The 22,138-nt window shown below is 44.8% G+C and overlaps 1 protein-coding gene across 3 annotated transcripts; it reads left to right on the top strand.

Annotated features, from left to right (window-relative positions):
- Positions 1-7,739: 7,739 nt before the first annotated feature.
- Positions 7,740-20,606, top strand: chaf1b (chromatin assembly factor 1 subunit B). 3 transcript variants are annotated; one of them, XM_002942328.5, is made up of 14 exons: positions 7,740-7,871; positions 10,541-10,664; positions 10,800-10,932; positions 11,953-12,070; positions 12,276-12,379; positions 13,754-13,850; positions 14,617-14,701; positions 15,233-15,326; positions 16,469-16,538; positions 16,658-16,746; positions 16,874-17,036; positions 17,854-18,267; positions 18,819-18,916; positions 19,319-20,606. In XM_002942328.5, the coding sequence occupies exons 2-14, from the start codon at positions 10,542-10,544 to the stop codon at positions 19,435-19,437; spliced, it is 1,707 nt and encodes a 568-aa protein (XP_002942374.2). In that variant the 5' UTR covers positions 7,740-7,871; position 10,541; the 3' UTR covers positions 19,438-20,606. The 3 variants fall into 3 exon arrangements, with proteins under 3 accessions (XP_002942374.2, XP_012813446.1, XP_012813447.1); XM_012957992.3 differs by having other exon boundaries at positions 7,741-7,871; positions 19,316-20,504; XM_012957993.3 differs by lacking the exon at positions 7,740-7,871 and adding an exon at positions 8,245-8,266 and having other exon boundaries at positions 19,316-20,504.
- Positions 20,607-22,138: the final 1,532 nt, after the last annotated feature.

Genomic DNA, 22,138 nt, shown 5'->3' with positions numbered 1-22,138 from the left:
TCTGATCAGGGCACATGGAATGTATGTATTGTATATAATTACTGTTATTTATACGTCCCTTCTTTTTGTTTATAAACAATAAAATAAAAACAGAATTTATTTTTTATAACGTAAATGCGCAGGACCCAGGCTCCCGACCTGCTGTGCCTCGTGCTTGCCATTCATTGGATGAGCGGACAAACCGCTTCGTTATGGCTCACACTTGGCTCAGTACATGGAATATTCATTGTACCCCATAATAATCCTCTGCCATGTTCTGATTGCCTCGTGCTTGTCATTCATTGGATGAGCGGACAAACCGCTTCCTTGTGGCTCAAACGTGGCTCAGTACATGGAATATTCATTGTACCCCATAATAATCCTCTGCCATGTTCTGATTGCCTCGTGCTTGTCATTCATTGGATGAGCAGACAAACCGCTTCCTTGTGGCTCAGTACATGGAATATTCATTGTACCCCATAATAATCCTCTGCCATGTCCGAATTTTGTTTGTACAATATTGCATTATTGCGTCCCGCGCCACCGCAACCGCCACATATGAACTGCCAGAAATCACTGACCTGTTATTCTACTGATTTATTAATCCGATGTTTTTCTTCTGCTTCCATTGTTAAACACCAGGGTAAATCATTTTATGCTAAAGCGAAGTTCACCTTTACATTAACTTTAGTATAACGGAGGCAATTATATTCTGAGAGGTAAATCGTTTAGCTTTTGTTCAGCAAATATCTGGTTGCTGGGGTTCACTTTACCCTAGCAACCAGCCAGAAACTGGAAGATGAATAGGAGAGGCCTAAATAAAAGAATCAGCAATGAAAATAAAAAAAAAAAACCAAGATAGAAGCCTTAGAAAATAGATTTTGGCTCCAGGGGTCAGTGACCCCACCCTCCCATTTGAAATAAAAAACAAATATAAACTATAAAAAGAAAAAAACTGTAGCCTAAGATATGCTATAAGTTGATTTAAAGGTGAATGCTAGTGTGTGTCATTTTAAGATACATTTCCCATATGAAAAACAAACTGATTTAGAATTTAGTATTTGTATGGAAAGGAAATATAATGTATATGGAACAAGGGAAGCCGAGGGTTTTCATGCTTTATATTTTTTCATTTTTTTAAATTTTTAAAGGGCAAATGGGTTACGAGAAATGGAGATTTAAACATTTAGAGTTCTAGTCTGCTTGGATTATATGAAAGCTCCGCCTCCGAAATGTCTGCCCTGCGCGGCAATCTCTAGCATGGCTGCCGGGGTAGGGAATGCAGATACACAGATATTATCCTTGTTTAATGTCAGTGTTATTATATACCATACTTACAGCAACACTTTCTGTTTTTTTGGGGGGGGGGGGGGGGAGGGGGACAATAACTGTATTTGAATGTTTAAGTTGTGTTTCATAAATGCCTTATTTTCTATAATTTCATGTTGAAGTTGAAATACTGCTGTATGTCAAATAAAAAAAAAAACATTTTGCAAAAACAGTTAAAAACCCCTTTGGCTGGTATGGAAATCTGTTCCTGTATATACTGTTCCATAATATACAACAACAAACATTTGTAAAGCGCTTTTCTCCCGTGGGACCCAAAGCGTATAGGGTTCGGCGTATACATTCAGTTCCTGTGTATAAGGTTCTATAATACAGGGTTCGGCGTATACACTCAGTTCCCGTGTATAAGGTTCGGCGTATACACTCGGTTCCCGTATATAGGGTTCGGCGGATACACTCAGTGCCCGTATATAAGGTTCTATAATATAGGGTTCGGCGGATACACTCAGTGCCCGTATATAAGGTTCTATAATTCAGGGTTCGGCGGATACACTCAGTGCCCGTATATAAGGTTCTATAAATACAGGGTTCGGCGTATACACTCAGTGCCCGTATATAAGGTTCTATAAATACAGGGTTCGGCGGATACACTCAGTGCCCGTATATAAGGTTCTATAATATAGGGTTCGGCGGATACACTCAGTGCCCGTATATAAGGTTCTATAAATACAGGGTTCGGCGGATACACTCAGTGCCCGTATATAAGGATCTATAAATACAGGGTTCGGCGGATACACTCAGTGCCCGTATATAAGGTTCTATAATATAGGGTTCGGCGGATACACTCAGTGCCCGTATATAAGGTTCTATAAATACAGGGTTCGGCGGATACACTCAGTGCCCGTATATAAGGATCTATAATACAGGGTTCAGCGGATACACTCAGTGCCCGTATATAAGGTTCTATAAATACAGGGTTCGGCGGATACACTCAGTGCCCGTATATAAGGATCTATAATACAGGGTTCAGCGGATACACTCAGTGCCCGTATATAAGGTTCTATAAATACAGGGTTCGGCGTATACACTCAGTGCCCGTATATAAGGTTCTATAAATACAGGGTTCGGCGGATACACTCAGTGCCCGTATATAAGGATCTATAATACAGGGTTCGGCGGATACACTCAGTGCCCGTATATAAGGATCTATAATACAGGGTTCGGCAGATACACTCAGTGCCCGTATATTAGGATCTATAAATACAGGGTTCGGCAGATACACTCAGTGCCCGTATATAAGGATCTATAAATACAGGGTTCGGCGGATACACTCAGTGCCCGTATATAAGGATCTATAATACAGGGTTCGGCAGATACACTCAGTGCCCGTATACAGTGGAGGAAATAATTATTTGACCCCTCACTGATTTTGTAAGTTTGTCCAATGACAAAGAAATGAAAAGTCTCAGAACAGTATCATTTCAATGGTAGGTTTATTTTAACAGTGGCAGATAGCACATCAAAAGGAAAATCGAAAAAATAACTTTAAATAAAAGATAGCAACTGATTTGCATTTCATTGAGTGAAATAAGTTTTTGAACCCCTACCAACCATTAAGAGTTCTGGCTCCCACAGAGTGGTTAGACACTTCTACTCAATTAGTCAACCTCATTAAGGACACCTGTCTTAACTAGTTACCTGTATAAAAGACACCTGTCCACAGAATCAATCAATCAAGCAGACTCCAAACTCTCCAACATGGGAAAGACCAAAGAGCTGTCCAAGGATGTCAGAGACAAAATTGTAGACCTGCACAAGGCTGGAATGGGCTACAAAACCATTAGCAAGAAGCTGGGAGAGAAGGTGACAACTCTTGGTGCGATTGTTCGAAAATGGAAGGAGCACAAAATGACCATCAATCGACCTCGCTCTGGGGCTCCACGCAAGATCTCACCTCGTGGGGTGTCAATGATTCTGAGAAAGGTGAAAAAGCATCCTAGAACTACACGGGAGGAGTTAGTTAATGACCTCAAATTAGCAGGGACCACAGTCACCAAAAAAACCATTGGAAACACATTACACCGCAATGGATTAAAATCCTGCAGGGCTCGCAAGGTCCCCCTGCTCAAGAAGGCACATGTGCAGGCCCGTCTGAAGTTTGCCAATGAAACACCTGAATGATTCTGTGAGTGACTGGGAGAAGGTGCTGTGGTCTGATGAGACCAAAATAGAGCTCTTTGGCATTAACTCAACTCGCTGTGTTTGGAGGAAGAAAAATGCTGCCTATGACCCCCAAAACACCGTCCCCACCGTCAAGCATGGGGGTGGAAACATTTTGCTTTGGGGGTGTTTTTCTGCTAAGGGCACAGGACAACTTATTCGCATTAACGGGAAAATGGACGGAGCCATGTATCGTGAAATCCTGAATGACAACCTCCTTCCCTCTGCCAGGAAACTGAAAATGGGTCGTGGATGGGTGTTCCAGCACGACAATGACCCAAAACATACAGCAAAGGCAACAAAGGAGTGGCTCAAGAAGAAGCACATTAAGGTCATGGAGTGGCCTAGTCAGTCTCCGGACCTTAATCCAATAGAAAACCTATGGAAGGAGCTCAAGCTCAGAGTTGCACAGAGACAGCCTCGAAACCTTAGGGATTTAGAGATGATCTGCAAAGAGGAGTGGACCAACATTCCTCCTAAAATGTGCGCAAACTTGGTCATCAATTACAAGAAACGTTTGACCTCTGTGCTTGCAAACAAGGGTTTTTCCACTGAGTATTAAGTCTTTTTTTGTTAGAGGGTTCAAAAACTTATTTCACTCAATGAAATGCAAATCAGTTGCTATCTTTTATTTAAAGTTATTTTTTCGATTTTCCTTTTGATGTGCTATCTGCCACTGTTAAAATAAACCTACCACTGAAATGATACTGTTCTGAGACTTTTCATTTCTTTGTCATTGGACAAACTTACAAAATCAGTGAGGGGTCAAATAATTATTTCCTCCACTGTATAAGGATCTATAAATACAGGGTTCGGCGGATACACTCAGTGCCCGTATATAAGGATCTATAAATACAGGGTTCAGCGGATACACTCAGTGCCCGTATATAAGATTCTATAAATACAGGGTTCGCCAGATACACTCAGTGCCCGTATATAAGATTCTATAAATACAGGGTTCGCCAGATACACTCAGTGCCCGTATATAAGATTCTATAATACAGGGTTCGGCGGATACACTCAGTGCCCGTATATAAGGATCTATAATACAGGGTTCGGCAGATACACTCAGTGCCCGTATATAAGGTTCTATAATACAGGGTTCGGCGGATACACTCAGTGCCCGTATATAAGGTTCTATAAATACAGGGTTCGGCAGATACACTCAGTGCCCGTATATAAGGATCTATAAATACAGGGTTCAGCGGATACACTCAGTGCCCGTATATAAGATTCTATAATACAGGGTTCGGCAGATACACTCAGTGCCCGTATATAAGGTTCTATAATACAGGGTTCGGCAGATACACTCAGTGCCCGTATATAAGGTTCTATAATACAGGGTTCGGCAGATACACTCAGTGCCCGTATATAAGATTCTATAATACAGGGTTCGGCAGATACACTCAGTGCCCGTATATAAGGTTCTATAATACAGGGTTCGGCGGATACACTCAGTGCCCGTATATAAGGTTCTATAATACAGGGTTCGGCGGATACACTCAGTGCCCGTATATAAGATTCTATAATACAGGGTTCGGCAGATACACTCAGTGCCCGTATATAAGGTTCTATAATACAGGGTTCGGCAGATACACTCAGTGCCCGTATATAAGGTTCTATAATACAGGGTTCGGCAGATACACTCAGTGCCCGTATATAAGATTCTATAATACAGGGTTCGGCAGATACACTCAGTGCCCGTATATAAGATTCTATAATACAGGGTTCGGCGGATACACTCAGTGCCCGTATATAAGGTTCTATAATACAGGGTTCGGCGGATACACTCAGTGCCCGTATATAAGGATCTATAAATACAGGGTTCGGCGGATACACTCAGTGCCCGTATATAAGATTCTATAATACAGGGTTCGGCGGATACACTCAGTGCCCGTATATAAGGTTCTATAATACAGGGTTCGGCGGATACACTCAGTGCCCCGTATATAAGGTTCTATAATACAGGGTTCGGCGGATACACTCAGTGCCCGTATATAAGGTTCTATAATACAGGGTTCGGCGGATACACTCAGTGCCCGTATATAAGGTTCTATAATACAGGGTTCGGCGGATACACTCAGTGCCCGTATATAAGGTTCTATAAATACAGGGTTCGGCGGATACACTCAGTGCCCGTAAATAAGATTCTATAAATACAGGGTTCGGCGGATACACTCAGTGCCCGTATAAAAGATTCTATAATACAGGGTTCGGCGGATACACTCAGTGCCCGTATATAAGGTTCTATAATACAGGGTTCAGCGGATACACTCCGTTCCTGGGCATCAATAAAGCGGGATTTAGTGGGGAACTGATATATGGGGGGCAGGTTTCTGACTAAAGGGGTGGTTCACCTTCAGGCCAACTTTTAGTATGCTACAAAATGACCTATTTTTTCAATTGGTCTTGATTTTTTTTTTTTTTTTATAGTTTTTTAATTATTTGCCTTTTTCTACTGCCTCTTTCCATCTTTCAAATGGGGGTCACTGACCCCGGCAGCCAAAACCTATTGCTCTGTGAGGCGATGTTTTTATTGGCATTGTTATAAGGCCCTCCTCTATTCATATTCCTTTCTCTCTTGCAAACCACTGCCTGGTTGTTAGGTTAAATTGGACCCTAGCAACAACTTAGCTGGTGATATTCCAAACTGGAGCAAAAAACGCAAATAATAAAAAAATGAAGGCCAACTGCAAATTGTCTCAGAATAGCCCTCTCTACCTTACATTAACCCCAACAATAAGCTAACAAACACTACTACATCTTCAAATGTGAGAGCTGCTGAGTTCCTTTTGGGATGCGGTGTCCCAGCCCTGCCCTACTGGAAGCAGAACGGTAAGAAACCTGCGTAATGCAGACATATTGCAGGCACTATATACAGTGAAATGGTAAGTAACGCCCCATGGCAATTTATAAAAATTAATACAACAACAGATATTTGATTTTATTTCAACAATACTCATAAGGAGTATGGGACCTGTTATGCAGAATGCTCTGGACCTGGGGTTTTCTGAATAAGGGATCTTTATGTAATTTGGATCTCCATACCATAAGTCTACTATAAAATCATTTAAACACATAAATCCAATAGGATTATTTTGCCTCCAATAAGGGGTAATTATATCTTAGTTGGGATCAAGTACAGGTACTGTTTTATTATTACAGAGAAAAGGGAATCATTTAACCATTAAATAAACCCAATAGGGCTGTTCTGCCCCCAATAAGGGGTAATTATATCTTAGTTGGGATCAAGTACAGGTACTGTTTTATTATTACAGAGAAAAGGGAATCATTTAACCATGAAATAAACCCAATAGGGCTGTTCTGCCCCCAATAAGGGGTAATTATATCTTAGTTGGGATCAAGTACAGGTACTGTTTTATTATTACAGAGAAAAGGGAATCATTTAACCATGAAATAAACCCAATAGGGCTGTTCTGCCCCAATAAGGGGTAATTATATCTTAGTTAAGATCAAGTACAGGTACTGTTTTATTATTATGGAGAAAAGGAAATCATTTTCAGGCGATGGTCCTCCCTTAATTCTGACCTTTCTGGATTATGAATCCCATATAGTTCCAGGGCACAAATAAGCACTCACCCCAAATCCCCCCCTAACTGGCCTTCAGGCTGGGCCCCCTTAGCCCATAACAAGGTTACAGATATATAGAAACATTGGGGTAACAGTCACCCTGCTATAGTTCCAGGGGTACCCAGGGCACAAATAAGCACTCACCCCAAATCCCCCCCTAACTGGCCTTCAGACTGGGCCCCCTTAGCCTATAACAAGGTTACAGATATATAGAAACATTGGGGTAACAGTCACCCTGCTATAGTTCCAGGGGTACCCAGGGCACAAATAAGCACTCACCCCAAATCCCCCCCTAACTGGCCTTCAGGCTGGGCCCCCTTAGCCCATAACAAGGTTACAGATATATAGAAACATTGGGGTAACAGTCACCCTGCTATAGTTCCAGGGGTACCCAGGGCACAAATAAGCACTCACCCCAAATCCCCCCCTAACTGCCCTTCAGGCTGGGCCCCCTTAGCCCATAACAAGGTTACAGATATATAGAAACATGGGGGTAACACCCTGCTACAATACTAGGGGTATCCCTTGGACAGAAGGGCAGCACATTGCATGTACATTTATTGCCCCAGTAAAACCCCATCCCAGCCCCATTACGCTGCATTGTGCCCACACATTCCAGTTACTTTGCGCTCTGAGACACAAGTGGGATCCTTGCTGCAGTTCCTATCGCGCCCCTAGATGGCGCTGTTCCCGCTCCGCACCAGGGCCGCTCTATGGTAGGGGGCGGGGAGGGAGCGGACGCGGGAAAGTTTGTAGCAGACGTAGAGCAGAGAGCGGATCGCTTCCCCGGGCAGGTAATTCCGTGTGTTTGTGTGCAAGCTTCTTATTTAACCCGTGTATGCACTACAACTCCCACAATCCTGTCAGACACAGCAGACACTGGCAGTTCGGATAGCGCTAGCCTGGGATGAGGGAGTAATGCCTATAGGAGTGTTATTGCTGCTTCTCTATTATATCAGGGGCTTCTGATTCCCTCCATCTGCTCCATAGTGACTGCATTATTGCTGCCATTCCCACACTGGATCCTATTGACTCCCCTTTGCTGCTCTTCATACTTTCTATTGCAACAGATGCGTTAGAGTTCAGCGCCAGAGCTTGCAGCCCCCCCCCCTACTGCACAGATAGCCCTGCATCATCCATATACTATTGCACTCATATAGCCATTCCTTGTATTCTGCAGTGCGTTTGTGTGAGTATACATAATTCCCATCAGTCCCTGCCCCAGTGAGCTTACAATCTAAGGTCCCTATCACATTCCCATCAGTCCCTGCCCCAGTGAGCTTACAATCTAAGGTCCCTATCCCATTCCCATCAGTCCCTGCCCCAGTGAGCTTACAGTCTAAGGTCCCTATCACATTCCCATCAGTCCCTGCCCCAGTGGAGCTTACAATCTAAGGCCCCTATCCCATTCCCATCAGTCCCTGCCCCAGTGAGCTTACAGTCTAAGGCCCCTATCCCATTCCCATCAGTCCCTGCCCCAGTGAGCTTACAATCTAAGGTCCCTATCACATTCCCATCAGCCCCTGCCCCAGTGGAGTTTACAATCTAAGGTCCCTATCCCATTCCCATCAGTCCCTGCCCCAGTGAGCTTACAATCTAAGTTCCCTATCCCATTCCCATCAGTCCCTGCCCCAGTGAGCTTACAATCTAAGTTCCCTATCCCATTCCCATCAGTCCCTGCCCCAGTGAGCTTACAGTCTAAGGCCCCTATCCCATTCCCATCAGTCCCTGCCCCAGTGAGCTTACAATCTAAGGTCCCTATCACATTCCCATCAGTCCCTGCCCCAGTGAGCTTACAATCTAAGGTCCCTATCACATTCCCATCAGCCCCTGCCCCAGTGAGTTTACAATCTAAGGTCCCTATCACATTCCCATCAGCCCCTGCCCCAGTGAGCTTACAATCTAAGGTCCCTATCACATTCCCATCAGTCCCTGCTCCAGTGAGCTTACAATCTAAGGTCCCTATCCCATTCCCATCAGTCCCTGCCCCAGTGGAGCTTACAATCTAAGGTCCCTATCACATTCCCATCAGTCCCTGCCCCAGTGAGCTTACAATCTAAGGTCCCTATCACATTCCCATCAGTCCCTGCCCCAGTGAGCTTACAATCTAAGGTCCCTATCCCATTCCCATCAGTCCCTGCCCCAGTGAGCTTACAATCTAAGGTCCCTATCACATTCCCATCAGTCCCTGCCCCAGTGGAGCTTACAATCTAAGGTCCCTATCACATTCCCATCAGTCCCTGCCCCAGTGAGCTTACAATCTAAGGTCCCTATCACATTCCCATCAGTCCCTGCCCCAGTGGAGCTTACAATCTAAGGCCCCTATCACATTCCCATCAGTCCCTGCCCCAGTGAGCTTACAATCTAAGGTCCCTATCCCATTCCCATCAGTCCCTGCCCCAGTGAGCTTACAATCTAAGGTCCCTATCACATTCCCATCAGTCCCTGCCCCAGTGAGCTTACAATCTAAGGTCCCTATCACATTCCCATCAGTCCCTGCCCCAGTGAGCTTACAATCTAAGGTCCCTATCCCATTCCCATCAGTCCCTGCCCCAGTGAGCTTACAATCTAAGGTCCCTATCACATTCCCATCAGTCCCTGCCCCAGTGAGCTTACAATCTAAGGTCCCTATCCCATTCCCATCAGTCCCTGCCCCAGTGAGCTTACAATCTAAGGTCCCTATCACATTCCCATCAGTCCCTGCCCCAGTGGAGCTTACAATCTAAGGTCCCTATCACATTCCCATCAGTCCCTGCCCCAGTGAGCTTACAATCTAAGGTCCCTATCACATTCCCATCAGTCCCTGCCCCAGTGGAGCTTACAATCTAAGGCCCCTATCACATTCCCATCAGTCCCTGCCCCAGTGAGCTTACAATCTAAGGTCCCTATCCCATTCCCATCAGTCCCTGCCCCAGTGAGCTTACAATCTAAGGTCCCTATCACATTCCCATCAGTCCCTGCCCCAGTGAGCTTACAATCTAAGGTCCCTGTCACATTCCCATCAGTCCCTGCTCCAGTGAGCTTACAATCTAAGGTCCCTATCCCATTCCCATCAGTCCCTGCCCCAGTAAGCTTACACTCTAAGGTCCCTGTCACATTCACACAGAACATACAGGCAGGTTGCAAAAGTAAATTGCAGAATTGCTCGGGGGAGCAGGTTCTGCTTGTTTGCTTTATTTGTTTGTGTCTTTAGTTCTATTTTAACTCCCCCCTATATGTAATAAAAGGCACAAAGTGCAGTAACCCATAGCAACCAATTATAATTTGATTTAAACTGGTAGCTACCTGCTGATTGGTTGCTATGGGTCGTAAGCATTGTAACAAGCTTTGTTCCTTTATATTACATAACCCAATAAAGGTCCAGTCTTTTCAAGCAGAGATTGGGGGTACAGTAGCCTCTCTGCCATTGGAGGAATTGCCTGACAGAGCTTAGCTGATTGGTCTGTGTGCTCTTCCCTTCCAGAATGAAGGTTATAACGTGTGAGATTGCCTGGCATAACAAGGAGCCAGTGTACAGCCTGGACTTCCAGCATGGCACCGATAGGATCAACCGTATGGCGTCTGCCGGAGTGGACACGGCTGTGAGGGTGAGTTCTGCTGCTCCCACACTGCCCAGCCTGATACCCGTACATGAACCCGCCTCATTGGTGCTGCAGTGCAGCGCCATCTCTTGGGTCTGCCACTCGTCCAGCAGTCGCTTCACTTGGGTTTTCTCTTTGCAGATGTGGAAAATCGAGAAGTCTCCGGAGGGCAAAGCCATCGTTGAGTTTGTGGCCAGCCTTGCCCGCCATACCAAAGCCGTCAATGTGGTTCGGTTCTCCCCAAATGGAGAAATCCTGGCCTCAGGGGGAGATGGTAAGGGAATGGGCCTCTTGGCTTTGGGCTAACAGCAGACAGGTCTTATTTTCCACTGGTGTTTAAACACACGTCTGCCATTGGCTTTAACTGAGAAATCTGCTATATCTTAGGGCAAAGACACACGGGGCGATTAGTTACGGCGACTCACGAGCAATTAGTTGCGGCGACTGCTATTGTAGTCTATGGAAGAAACGTCGCCGTGATTAGCCGCTGCATCTGACTTGATTAAAAGTCGTGGCGACTACTTGCCCTGTGTGTCTTCGCCCTTACAGTTCCATTGGAAATGAGGGTCAGTACTGCTATGCAATTGCCATTACTTTTTATGTTTGCATTTCATAATAGCAGTTTAGCACTAAGGGTAACAAGAGCCTCCCCTGCTGTTCTTTTCTGGCAGCTGCTTGGCAAAAGCAGCTGAACCGCAGTTCTTTTACTTACATCCTTGTTAAGGGTGAAGCTCCACCCCCTTTTGCTTTCTGAGCCCTCCTTCCCTCTCCCGCTATTTAAAGAGGTCCCTACTGGGCATGCTCACTGCCTCTACTCCAATCAACCAGGCATGCACAGTAGGCATCTCTTTGAGGACTTCATAGTCAGAGAGAAAAGGAAGGCACAAAAAGCAAAAGGGGAGGAGCTTCACACAAGACAAGGAAGTCAGTAAAAATAAGCTGTAGTTGAACTGGCTGTAATAGAGAAACAAAATAAATCTGGATGCAGGGAGAAAGGTATGTTTTTCGGGGGGTCGTACAGTCATTTTAGAGATTTAAAAAAGAACGTTTACTTATTCTTTAAGTTTCTAATACAGGTAGTATCTGACGCTTATCTGCTCAGTTCTGTTGCTCCTGTCACAGTGAGTGAAGGTAGTGCGCAGGGAACTGTCAGGGGACATGGAGCTGCCCATTTCAGGAGTTCCCCTCTCACTCTGCCAGTCATGTGTTAAATAATAGCATGGCTAAAGGGCATCAAACACACAGATTTGGCCAGTGAGGCAGAAAATAATCGCTTGTTTCTCTCCTTTTTCAGACGCAGCGATAGTGTTGTGGAAACTGAATGAGGCCAAGGAGCCCGAGGCAACTCCGTTTCAGGAACAGGATGAGCCCGAGCTCAACAAGGAAAACTGGACTGTGCTTAAAACTTTGAGGTATCTGTTTACCCCCCTCCTTTTCCTTGGTGCATTCCCAGAGAGCCCTTATTGCACCCGTACAGGCTAGGGGCCCCAGACTTCCAGCTCCGCGCAGCCCCTGCTTCTCTATAGTCACTTGCAAACCATTCTAAGTAAGCGCAGTGCATGGGGCTCAGTAGGAAGGAATAATATGTGTGTGCTGATCAGTGCTGGGTACTTGCAGGGGGCACCTGGAGGATGTATATGATATCTGCTGGACTCAGGACAGTAACTTCATGGTGTCGGCGTCGGTAGATAACACTGCCATTATGTGGGATGTCACCAAAGGTAATTGTCACTTTTTTTCTTCCTGCCTCCCCTTGTCCTGTAAGTGTGATGCTAAGAAAGAAATTGTGTATTACTGTACCTGCTGGGGGTGCCATAGCTGGGCACTGAGATATATATATTTTACAGGGGAATAGCATTGGTGGCAAGGTTTTGTGGCATCTCTCTGTACAGGCTATGAGCAAACTTAGGGGCTGTTCCTGCTGAATTGTGCTTAGTACAGGGGAATCCCTATGTGCCATAGTTTTATGGTATCTCTCTGTACAGGCTATGAGCAAACTTAGGGGGCTGTTCCTGCTGAATTGTGCTTAGTACAGGGGAATCCCTATGTGCCATAGTTTTATGGTATCTCTCTGTACAGGCTATGAGCAAACTTAGGGGCTGTTCCTGCTGAATTGTGCTTAGTACAGGGGAATCCCTATGTGCCATAGTTTTATGGTATCTCTCTGTACAGGCTATGAGCAAACTTAGGGGCTGTTCCTGCTGAATTGTGCTTAGTACAGGGGAATCCCTATGCTGCCATAGTTTTATGGTATCTCTCTGTACAGGCTATGAGCAAACTTAGGGGGCTGTTCCTGCTGAATTGTGCTTAGTACAGGGGAATCCCTATGTGCCATAGTTTTATGGTATCTCTCTGTACAGGCTATGAGCAAACTTAGGGGGCTGTTCCTGCTGAATTGTGCTTAGTACAGGGGAATCCCTATGTGCCATAGTTTTATGGTATCTCTCTGTACAGGCTATGGGCAAACTTAGGGGGCTGTTCCTGGTGAATTGTGCTTAGTACAGGGGAATCCCTATGCTGCCATAGTTTGATGGTATCTCTCTGTACAGACTATGAGGAAACTTAGGGGGCTGTTCCTGCTGAATTGTGCTTAGTACAGGGGAATCCCTATGCTGCCATAGATTTATGGTATCTCTCAGCAGTACAGATTGCTGATTATAGGCAGAACACAGTAGGCCTTGATTAATGCAGTTTAAACATGCTGCTTGATAAGTTTAAGCCTGTTTGCACTATAATGTAAAGGATAACTAAACCATAAAATGATTATGACTAAAAATGCTGTATTTTATTTCATCAGCCCTATAACAGTAATGATCCCCAGCAGCTTGAATGTGGTTGAGTGTCAGTGACACTACACATGCTCAGTATCCTCTGGGTTGCTAAGTTTCAGGGTAGATGGTAATTATGAAAGCATTAGCAGAAAGGAAGGATCCGTCTGTCACAGAAGCTGATGGTCAAACACAAAAGGACCAGAACTTTCGAACAGTTAACAAATGACTTTATTCAGTCTTGGACTTTTAAATTTCTTAGTGCTCCTAATAACTCCAGCTCTCGTCCCTGGCTTTTCAGGATGTTGTTTCTTTACTTCTTTCTAGGTCAGAAACTGTCTATATTCAATGAGCACAAAAGCTACGTGCAGGGTGTCACCTGGGATCCACTGGGCCAGTATATTGCCACTCTCAGCTGTGACCGGTAAGTGTTTCCTTAGCTGGGCTGTTTGATGTAACGCAGCGGGGGTCACATTTTTGGGCTTTTCCCCTTTCTATGAAACCCACTTGTGCCCCTCTGTTCAACTGCATGGTGTGGGCTCTACTGGAACTATACCTGTCCTATAGCAGGAAGTCTGAGAGACAGAGCAGTGCATTATGGGCATATTTGTGTGACTGAGCCCTAACTAAAACCCTGTTGTTAGGGTTGGTAAGCCTAGCAACCTGGTTAAAAGGCTGCCAACCTAAAATATTAAAGACCCAAAAACCATACACATTGTAGGTCAATTGCAGATTGTTTTTGAATGTCACTTTATAGGCAATATTAAAAATTCATCATGCAGCAACTCTCCAATATACTTAATCCAAGTCATTATATGTAAATATAACTGATATTACAAGCAGTATCTGTGTGACATTTTCTGCACTGCTGGCTCTAACCCCTAAAACAATGTAGCAGAAGCCAGCTGCTTAATGAAGCTGCAAGAAAAACTGACTTCTGCTACATTGTTTCAGTGTCAGAACCAGAGAAAAGAAAGGGGCAGGCAGCCTCTGCTTTCACTGGCAATTACATTTCCACATCAATATAAAACCAATGAAAATGCGTAATGGAACGTTGCTTAGAATTGTATTTTCTTATGCTGGAGTTGTCCTTTAAATAAAGGATTTACCTAATTATGGTTAAAATGGTCTTGGGTTGGTGAATGGCAGCCAATTCTGTGCAGTTCCTCACTCATGTGATTGTGTTTCAGGATAATGCGAGTTTACAAGACGGAGACCAAGAGAGTTGCTTATAACGTGAGCAAGATGGCGTCTGCTCCTGGCGCTGACGGAGAGGTATTGCCTTTATTCCCTCTGTGCCCGTTTTGGCTTCTACAGACTATTCTGTGCCTACACGTGGCTCTACAAGGGCTGATAAAAGCAGCCTATGGACTGAGTACGGGGCCCTTCAATGGGCCTATTCAGTCGATATCTGGGCAGTTTGATTTTCCCATTGGATCAAGGACCACATCAATGCACACATACAGTCCTCAATCCAGCGGGAAAAATCAAAGTGCACAGATATCAGCATAGCAGCAATTATGATCCAAGGTCAGACAATTGGATCAACCCAATACCACCCAACCCAGGGTGGGCATATTGGAGAACGATTTGCTTGTTTGGTGGCCTCGGCAGACAAGCAGATCTTGCAATGTATGGGCCAGCTTCAGACTTGCACTGATTTCACCTTTGTAACATATGTGCTCTGATTAGTGGCCGATTAGCAGTATCCTTGCATGATTGGCTCACATAGATCTTATATATTTTAGTCTTTGTCTCCCCCCTGGGGCGTGTCAGAATTATTCATTAGTTTTGTTTTCATGGCAGGTAAAAAGTTTCCGCATGTACCATGATGACAGCATGAAGTCCTTCTTTAGGAGATTGACTTTCACTCCTGATGGATCTCTGCTTATAACCCCAGGTTTGTACCCTGTGCCTCTCTATGTGTCCCACACCTGCCATGTCATTCTCTATGGGATGCTCCCCCTCTCCCCAAGTAGCATTCATTATTCTGTTCTAGTGCAATTATATCTGAGAATAGATACCCTCTTCAAGGACCAGCAATCTGTGGGTTCTGGCAAATGCCAGAGGGGCTGCTGTATGATGCCGTAGACAGTCACTATTTATTGGGCTGGGGAGTGCTGTTTTGGCCTCCATGTACTTAAAATGCCAGGGTCTGTTTTTAGTCCCAGTCCAGGCTGGTAGTCACAAGCTGCTAATGAGTCCGGCTTCATGGTTACACATTCTGTTGCATGGTAACGCGTGGCTGCAGTTTATATAAACAAAGTTGCCCTGCACTGGTAAAAGTTGTGTGTGTGCCTCAGAATCCCTACTATAGTTTATATAAACAAAGCTGCTGTGTAGCCCCGGGGGCAGCCATTCAATTTGAAAAAAGGAGAAAAGGCACAGGTTACATAGCAGATAACAGATGCGTTGCATAGATTCCCATTGTATTCTACAGAGCTTATCTGGTATCTGCTATGTAACCTGTGCCATTTCTTCTTTTTTCCGGCTTGAATGGCTGCCCCAGGGCTACACAAGCAGGGTATTTATATAAACTATAGTAGGGTTTCTGTAGCAAACACCCCAGCTGTACCAGTGCAGGAATGGCTGCCCCTGGGGCTACACAGCGGGGTATTTATATAAACTATAGTAGGGTTTCTGTAGCAAACACCCCAGCTGTACCAGTGCAGGAATGGCTGCCCCCGGGGCTACACAGCGGGGTATTTATATAAACTTTAGTAGGGTTTCTGTAGCAAACACCCCAGCTGTACCAGTGCAGGATTGACTGCCCCCGGGGCTACACAGCGGGGTATTTATATAAACTATAGTAGGGTTTCTGTAGCAAACACCATGGGCATATTCTCTGCCAGCATTTTTCAGCAGGCAAATAAGTACACAGATATGCAAACTAGTTGTTGCTAAATTTTTACTCCCATGATCCTTAGTTAAGGGTGGTCACAGGCCCAGACAGCTGGAAGTTGTGCAACTGCACAAAAGCAGCAGGGGAAGCAATTCAGTGTCAGTGTTGCGTTCAGCTTAGCTCTGTGCTCTTGCTTTCAGCTGGCTGCGTGGAATCCGGGGAGTCGGTCATTAACACCACGTACGTCTTCTCTAGGAAGAACCTAAAGCGGTAAGTTCCTGGATGTATAACCTGTGATTGCCAGCATCCTCCCAGCAACAATATCAGAAGGGTTGCCCAGCTGAATGAGCCCCTTGTCTTCTGATATATTTCTTTCTTTATCTCCCTAGACCAATGGCACATCTCCCCTGCCCAACAAAGGCCACCCTGGCTGTGCGCTGCTGTCCTATTTACTTTGAGCTGAGACCAACTGTAAAAGGTATGATCCTAGGGAGCATCACAAAGCATGCTGGGACATCCAGAGATTAAACCTCTTATCCCAGGAACCGGGAGGGGAAAATGTCAATAACATGAAATTAAATTATTATTATTTATTTTTTAAAAAGATGATTCTGGGGAGTCCCAACCGCAGGGTCTCATCACCCAGCCATACCGTATGGTGTTTGCTGTCGCCTCAGAAGACGCTGTTCTATTCTATGATACACAGCAGCTGTTCCCTTTTGGCTACGTGTCTAATGTGCACTATCACACACTGAGCGATATTTCATGGTATGTACATGTACAGATTATCATATCAGGGCACTAAAGGCTCCCTGCCTATACCATACCCAGCCCCTAGGTTACATGTTTTACTGACTGAGAAACTCTGAATATGACCAATGTATAGGGGCAGGTACTACAGTTTCCTACATGTCCTTCCAAGCACCCAAAAGACCTTGAGCTTATAGGGTGCTACATTGAACACCCCCATTAAAAGGGTGCTTCACCCCTTAATGTTAACTTTTAGTATGTTATAGAATGTTCTATTCCTAGTAACTTTGCAATTGGTCTTTATATTTTGTATTATTTGCTTCCCTCTTGTACATCTTTGCAGTAAGGCTGCAATTTTACTATTATTATTACTTATCATTTTACTCTCCTTTTCATATTCAAAGCTTTCCACCGGTGACTCCTATTGTTGCTGGTGAAAAGCTGTTTCGGAGTGGTAGTCACCCGTGATAGCAGAGATCTATCTCTTAGCCACTGCCACCCTAACCCACTAACTGGCTGCTAAGGTAAACAAGACCCTAACAACCAGATAGCTGCTGAAAATCCTAACTGGAGTACATTTAAACAAACTGCTAAATAAACAAGACCATAAAAAATGAAAACCAATTGCAAATTGTCACCAAATATCAGTCATGCTAAAAGTCAATTTAAAGGTTAACCAGCCCGTAGTAAAATTTTAGTTTCTATAGTTACCGGTCTGAAAGCTTCCAGGAAAGGAAGAAAAATTGACCATCTGATTTCAAACCTATATTTTCTCCATGTTATCAGTTCTAGTTTCTGTACTTGGGGTTTCACCCTGTGTTTGCCTGTGCCACAGGTCCAGTGATGGCAGGTTTCTAGCCATCTCCTCCACCGACGGCTATTGCTCCTTTGTGACCTTTGAGGAGGGTGAGCTTGGGGTTCCTCTGAAGGAAAAACCTGTCCCTCTGATCCCCAAGACTCCAGCAACCGAGAGGAAGATCAAGAAAGCTCAGTCTAAGAAGGTGTCCTCTCCAGGATCCCGACAAGAACTGACTCCATCTAACAAGTCCATGGAACATTCCACTCCATCCACTCCCATGAACAGCAGAGCTGCGGCTGCCTCCGGAAGTAGAGAGTGCACCCCAGTCAGCAGCCACTCACTCTCCTCCACCCCTAACTCAGAGGATAAGAAAAGCAAAGGCGGGCAGCCACGGAGGATAATGCTAAATACACTGGAGGCCTGGAGCAAACCTACTACACCCTCCCCAAGGTACATGCAGTGTCGGACTGGGGGTTATGGGCCCCACCGTTAAGCTCACTGCAAAGGGCCCCCACCCCCGTCGCCAACCTCTTTCCGAGGCCCCTAAGCGACATGTCATACCCGCCCCCCACAGACTTCTTTTCCTTCCTTAATACCTCACACACCAAAAAAAAAAAACAAACTCCCTCTGCCCTGCAAATCCTGGACTGGGCACGGGGCCCACTGGGTTTTCTCCCAGTCCCCCAGCCGCCCAATTTGACCCTGGGTACGTGGTATAAACATGGGGGTTAAATTACACTGAAAAAGGAAAGGTATTGCATAGCAATATAGTGCGTGGCAGTAAAACTGAGCCACGGTTACAGATGGGTGCAAGCTTGGTTCCGCAGGGGCAGTGGTCTCTGAATGCTTTCATGTGGGCAAGTGACTGCCTGGTGTGCCTCTAAACGCAGTCCTATGTAAGGGATGGATGGGGCCGGGGCTTTCAACAGTGTGGTTCCATCATATGACCCATTTATATTGCTAGGGAGTAAATGTGGCTAATGTTTAAATTGTGTTTTCAGGCGGATCAGTCTCATCTCGGTGAAAACCAATTCCCCCGGTTCTGCACAGAGCAGCCCAGCCCCCAGTACTGCGCCGAGACCCCAAACCAGCCCCAGCGGTAAGGAACGGTTCTTCATACGGTTCATAGTCTCTTTGTGCTTTCTGTAACAGTAGATACAGTGAAACTTCAATTTTACACACTTAGATATCAAGTTTTCCTGCATTGTTACACCTTTTACATTTTTTTTCTGGCCCCCTGAAAACCATATAATGGGGGTTCTACTTTACACATACTATGTATGGCTAGAGATTACTTTATATCTATTTATTTCCCCATTAGATAGTGCTCTTGCTTAGTTATTGTACACCCAGAGCATTTCTCATTTTTATCTGTACATGAATTCCCCATAGACAGATTGACATTAATCTGAAGTGACAGCAAACAGTACAAATACATTGGTCCCAATACAAAATGTTCAATTCTAACCAATGAAATCCTATTTTGTCTTTTTCTTAGCAGTGTCCCCAAGTGAGGATGCGGGCTGCAAATCCCCAGAATCAAAGCGCTTAAGAACTGAGGATTCCCCGAGCTGCTCCTCTGCTGACAAGCCCAGCACCACCGACCAGACCAACAAATAACAAGATAAATGTTGGACTCTCCCAGTTGGTTTCTCCCAGTTTCCCCTGCAGCCCCTCCTTGTTCTGTGCAGTCTTGTTGCACCAATGAACTTTATTTGTTCTGTTCCACAAAAATGCGCTCCCTCGCCGCAGCTTTTCTGACACTTTGCAGGGGGCCATTTTTAAAGTTTTTTTTTGTATAATGAAATATCCTCTCCATTTCAGTTGTTCAGTAACACCAGTGCTGATTGGTCGCTTTCTGGTGTTGTGTTGCCGAACATGGAGCCGTGCTACTGGGGTGGGCTGTAACATTCACATCCAATTTACAGCCTCTCCAGCATAGGGATATTTGTATATATAAAGAGGAGTTCCTGCTGTATATAGGCCCTGTGTTTTGTACAAGAGACAACATGGGGAATAGTGTTTTTTTTTTTACAGAAGTAATTTTTCCTTTATTCTCTATTAGAGAATTTGGTTATAAATGGTGGCTATGGGGTAGTGCCGCTACTATTGTGCCACTTCAGTGCGGAGGAGGTGGCTGTGATTTCTTAATATGATATTTTCCAAGAAAGCCTTAATGTTACTGTTTGATACTTATGACTTTTTCAGGTCTTACAAGCTATAACTCCCGCCATGCCCGGTCGGCCATGATTGCATTTTACTCTTCAGTTCTTGAACACGTATGCTCAGTTACCTTTCTGTCCAAGGGCATACTATCTTATTAATATGCAGAGACTGACAATGCAAGTGCCACTCACTTCCTGTTCCGCACTCACATCAGGAAATGCAGAGTGCAAAGGAAATGAGTTCCTCCATCTTTATGGGGAGAAAGATATAAATCAGACTGCATTAGTGTTTCTTGTGCGTCGGAGGTTTGATTGGAGGAAAGGACGTTGTTAGCCAGAATGGTTTTGGCTGGCTGGTATTGGCCAAGTTGCACTTTTCTTGCGGATTGCTGGTTTGTAAGCTGTACCCCTTGTGTATTATACTTTTGAACTGACGGGGCCCCTGATAATTTCATTATCCAAACATCAGTTTTAAAGAGGTTGTTCACCTTTGAGTTAACTTAACTTTTAGTGTGATAGAGTGATATTCTGAGACAAATTTCAGTTGGTCTTCATTTTTTGTTTGTAGCTTTTTAGTTATTTCACTTTTTGTTTTTTGCTCTCCAGTTTGGAGTTTCAGCAGCTATCTGGTTGCTAGGGTCCAAATTACCTTAGCAACCAGGGAGTGGTTTGAATAAGAGGCTGGTACATGAATAGGAGAGGGACTGAATTGAAAAAGTAACAATAAAATTGTAGCCTCACAGAGCAATAGGTTTTGGTTGCTGGGGTCAGTGACCCCCATTTGAAAGCTTCAAAAAGTTAGAACAAGGGGGCAAAAAATTCAAAAACTAAATTAAAAAAATGAAGACCAATTGAAAAGTTGCTTAGAATTGGGCATTTTATAACTTATTAAAGTTTACTCAAAGGTGAACCAACCCCTATAATGAGTTTCTTCTAGTATTGAAATGCATCCTAACAATAACTGGGCATTTCTCTGACAGAATGATCCCTGTAATGACCGGAGGAGTAGTTACTCATCTGTTTATTGGACAATGAATTTCATCAAAGACCTGCAGTTTTCTGTTTCAGTTGAATCCCACTGCTGATTGGTGGTACCAGTTCCTGTACAAAGAACAGGATGTTCTAAAATAAAGATTTGGTTCCCTCCAGTCTTCTATAACTTGCACATCATGATTTAATGAGAAACATAGGGGTTTGTTAACCCTTTTTTTGTTGCTGTTAGAAGAATCATACATTGATGCAAAAGTGGGTGGGGCTTAATGAGGGACTGCTGATAAGAGTGAACAAAGGTAGCCACAGCCCCATGGGAGTATTTAACTCCCCTAACTGGCCAGATATATAGAAGCATTGGGGTAACGGTCACCCTGCTATAGTTCCAGGGTACAAATAAGCACTCACCCCAAATCCCCCCCTAACTGGCCATCAGGCTGGGCCCCCTTAGCCCATAACAAGGTTACAGATATATAGAAACATTGGGGTAACAGTCACCCTGCTATAGTTCCAGAGGTACCCAGGGCACAAATAAGCACTCACCCCAAATCCCCCCCTAACTGGCCTTCAGGCTGGGCCCCCTTAGCCCATAACAAGGTTACAGATATATAGAAACATTGGGGTAACAGTCACCCCGCTATAGTTCCAGGGGTACCCAGGGCACAAATAAGCACTCACCCCAAATCCCCCCCTAACTGGCCTTCAGGCTGGGCCCCCTTAGCCCATAACAAGGTTACAGATATATAGAAACATTGGGGTAACAGTCACCCTGCTATAGTTCCAGGGGTACCCAGGGCACAAATAAGCACTCACCCCAAATCCCCCCCTAACTGGCCTTCAGGCTGGGCCCCCTTAGCTCATAACAAGGTTACAGATATATAGAAACATTGGGGTAACATTCACCCCGCTATAGTTCCAGGGGTACCCAGGGCACAAATAAGCACTCACCCCAAATCCCCCCCTAACTGGCCTTCAGGCTGGGCCCCCTTAGCCCATAACAAGGTTACAGATATATAGAAACATTGGGGTAACAGTCACCCTGCTATAGTTCCAGGGGTACCCAGGGCACAAATAAGCACTCACCCCAAATCCCCCCCTAACTGGCCTTCAGGCTGGGCCCCCTTAGCCCATAACAAGGTTACAGATATATAGAAACATTGGGGTAA

The sequence above is a fragment of the Xenopus tropicalis genome, chromosome 2 (assembly GCF_000004195.4).
Source record: "Xenopus tropicalis strain Nigerian chromosome 2, UCB_Xtro_10.0, whole genome shotgun sequence".
Classification (NCBI taxonomy): Eukaryota; Metazoa; Chordata; class Amphibia; order Anura; family Pipidae; genus Xenopus; species Xenopus tropicalis.
This window is presented reverse-complemented; position numbering and strand designations above follow the sequence as displayed.

Coding starts and splice junctions, on each gene's coding strand:
- chaf1b (XM_012957992.3), top strand. CDS start 10,542: ATGAAGGTTATAACGTGTGAGATTGCCTGGCATAACAAGGAGCCAGTG. Junction 10,933..11,952: donor CCTGGCCTCAGGGGGAGATG/GTAAGGGAATGG, acceptor CTCCTTTTTCAG/ACGCAGCGATAGTGTTGTGG. Junction 16,747..16,873: donor GCTGAGACCAACTGTAAAAG/GTATGATCCTAG, acceptor TTTTTTAAAAAG/ATGATTCTGGGGAGTCCCAA.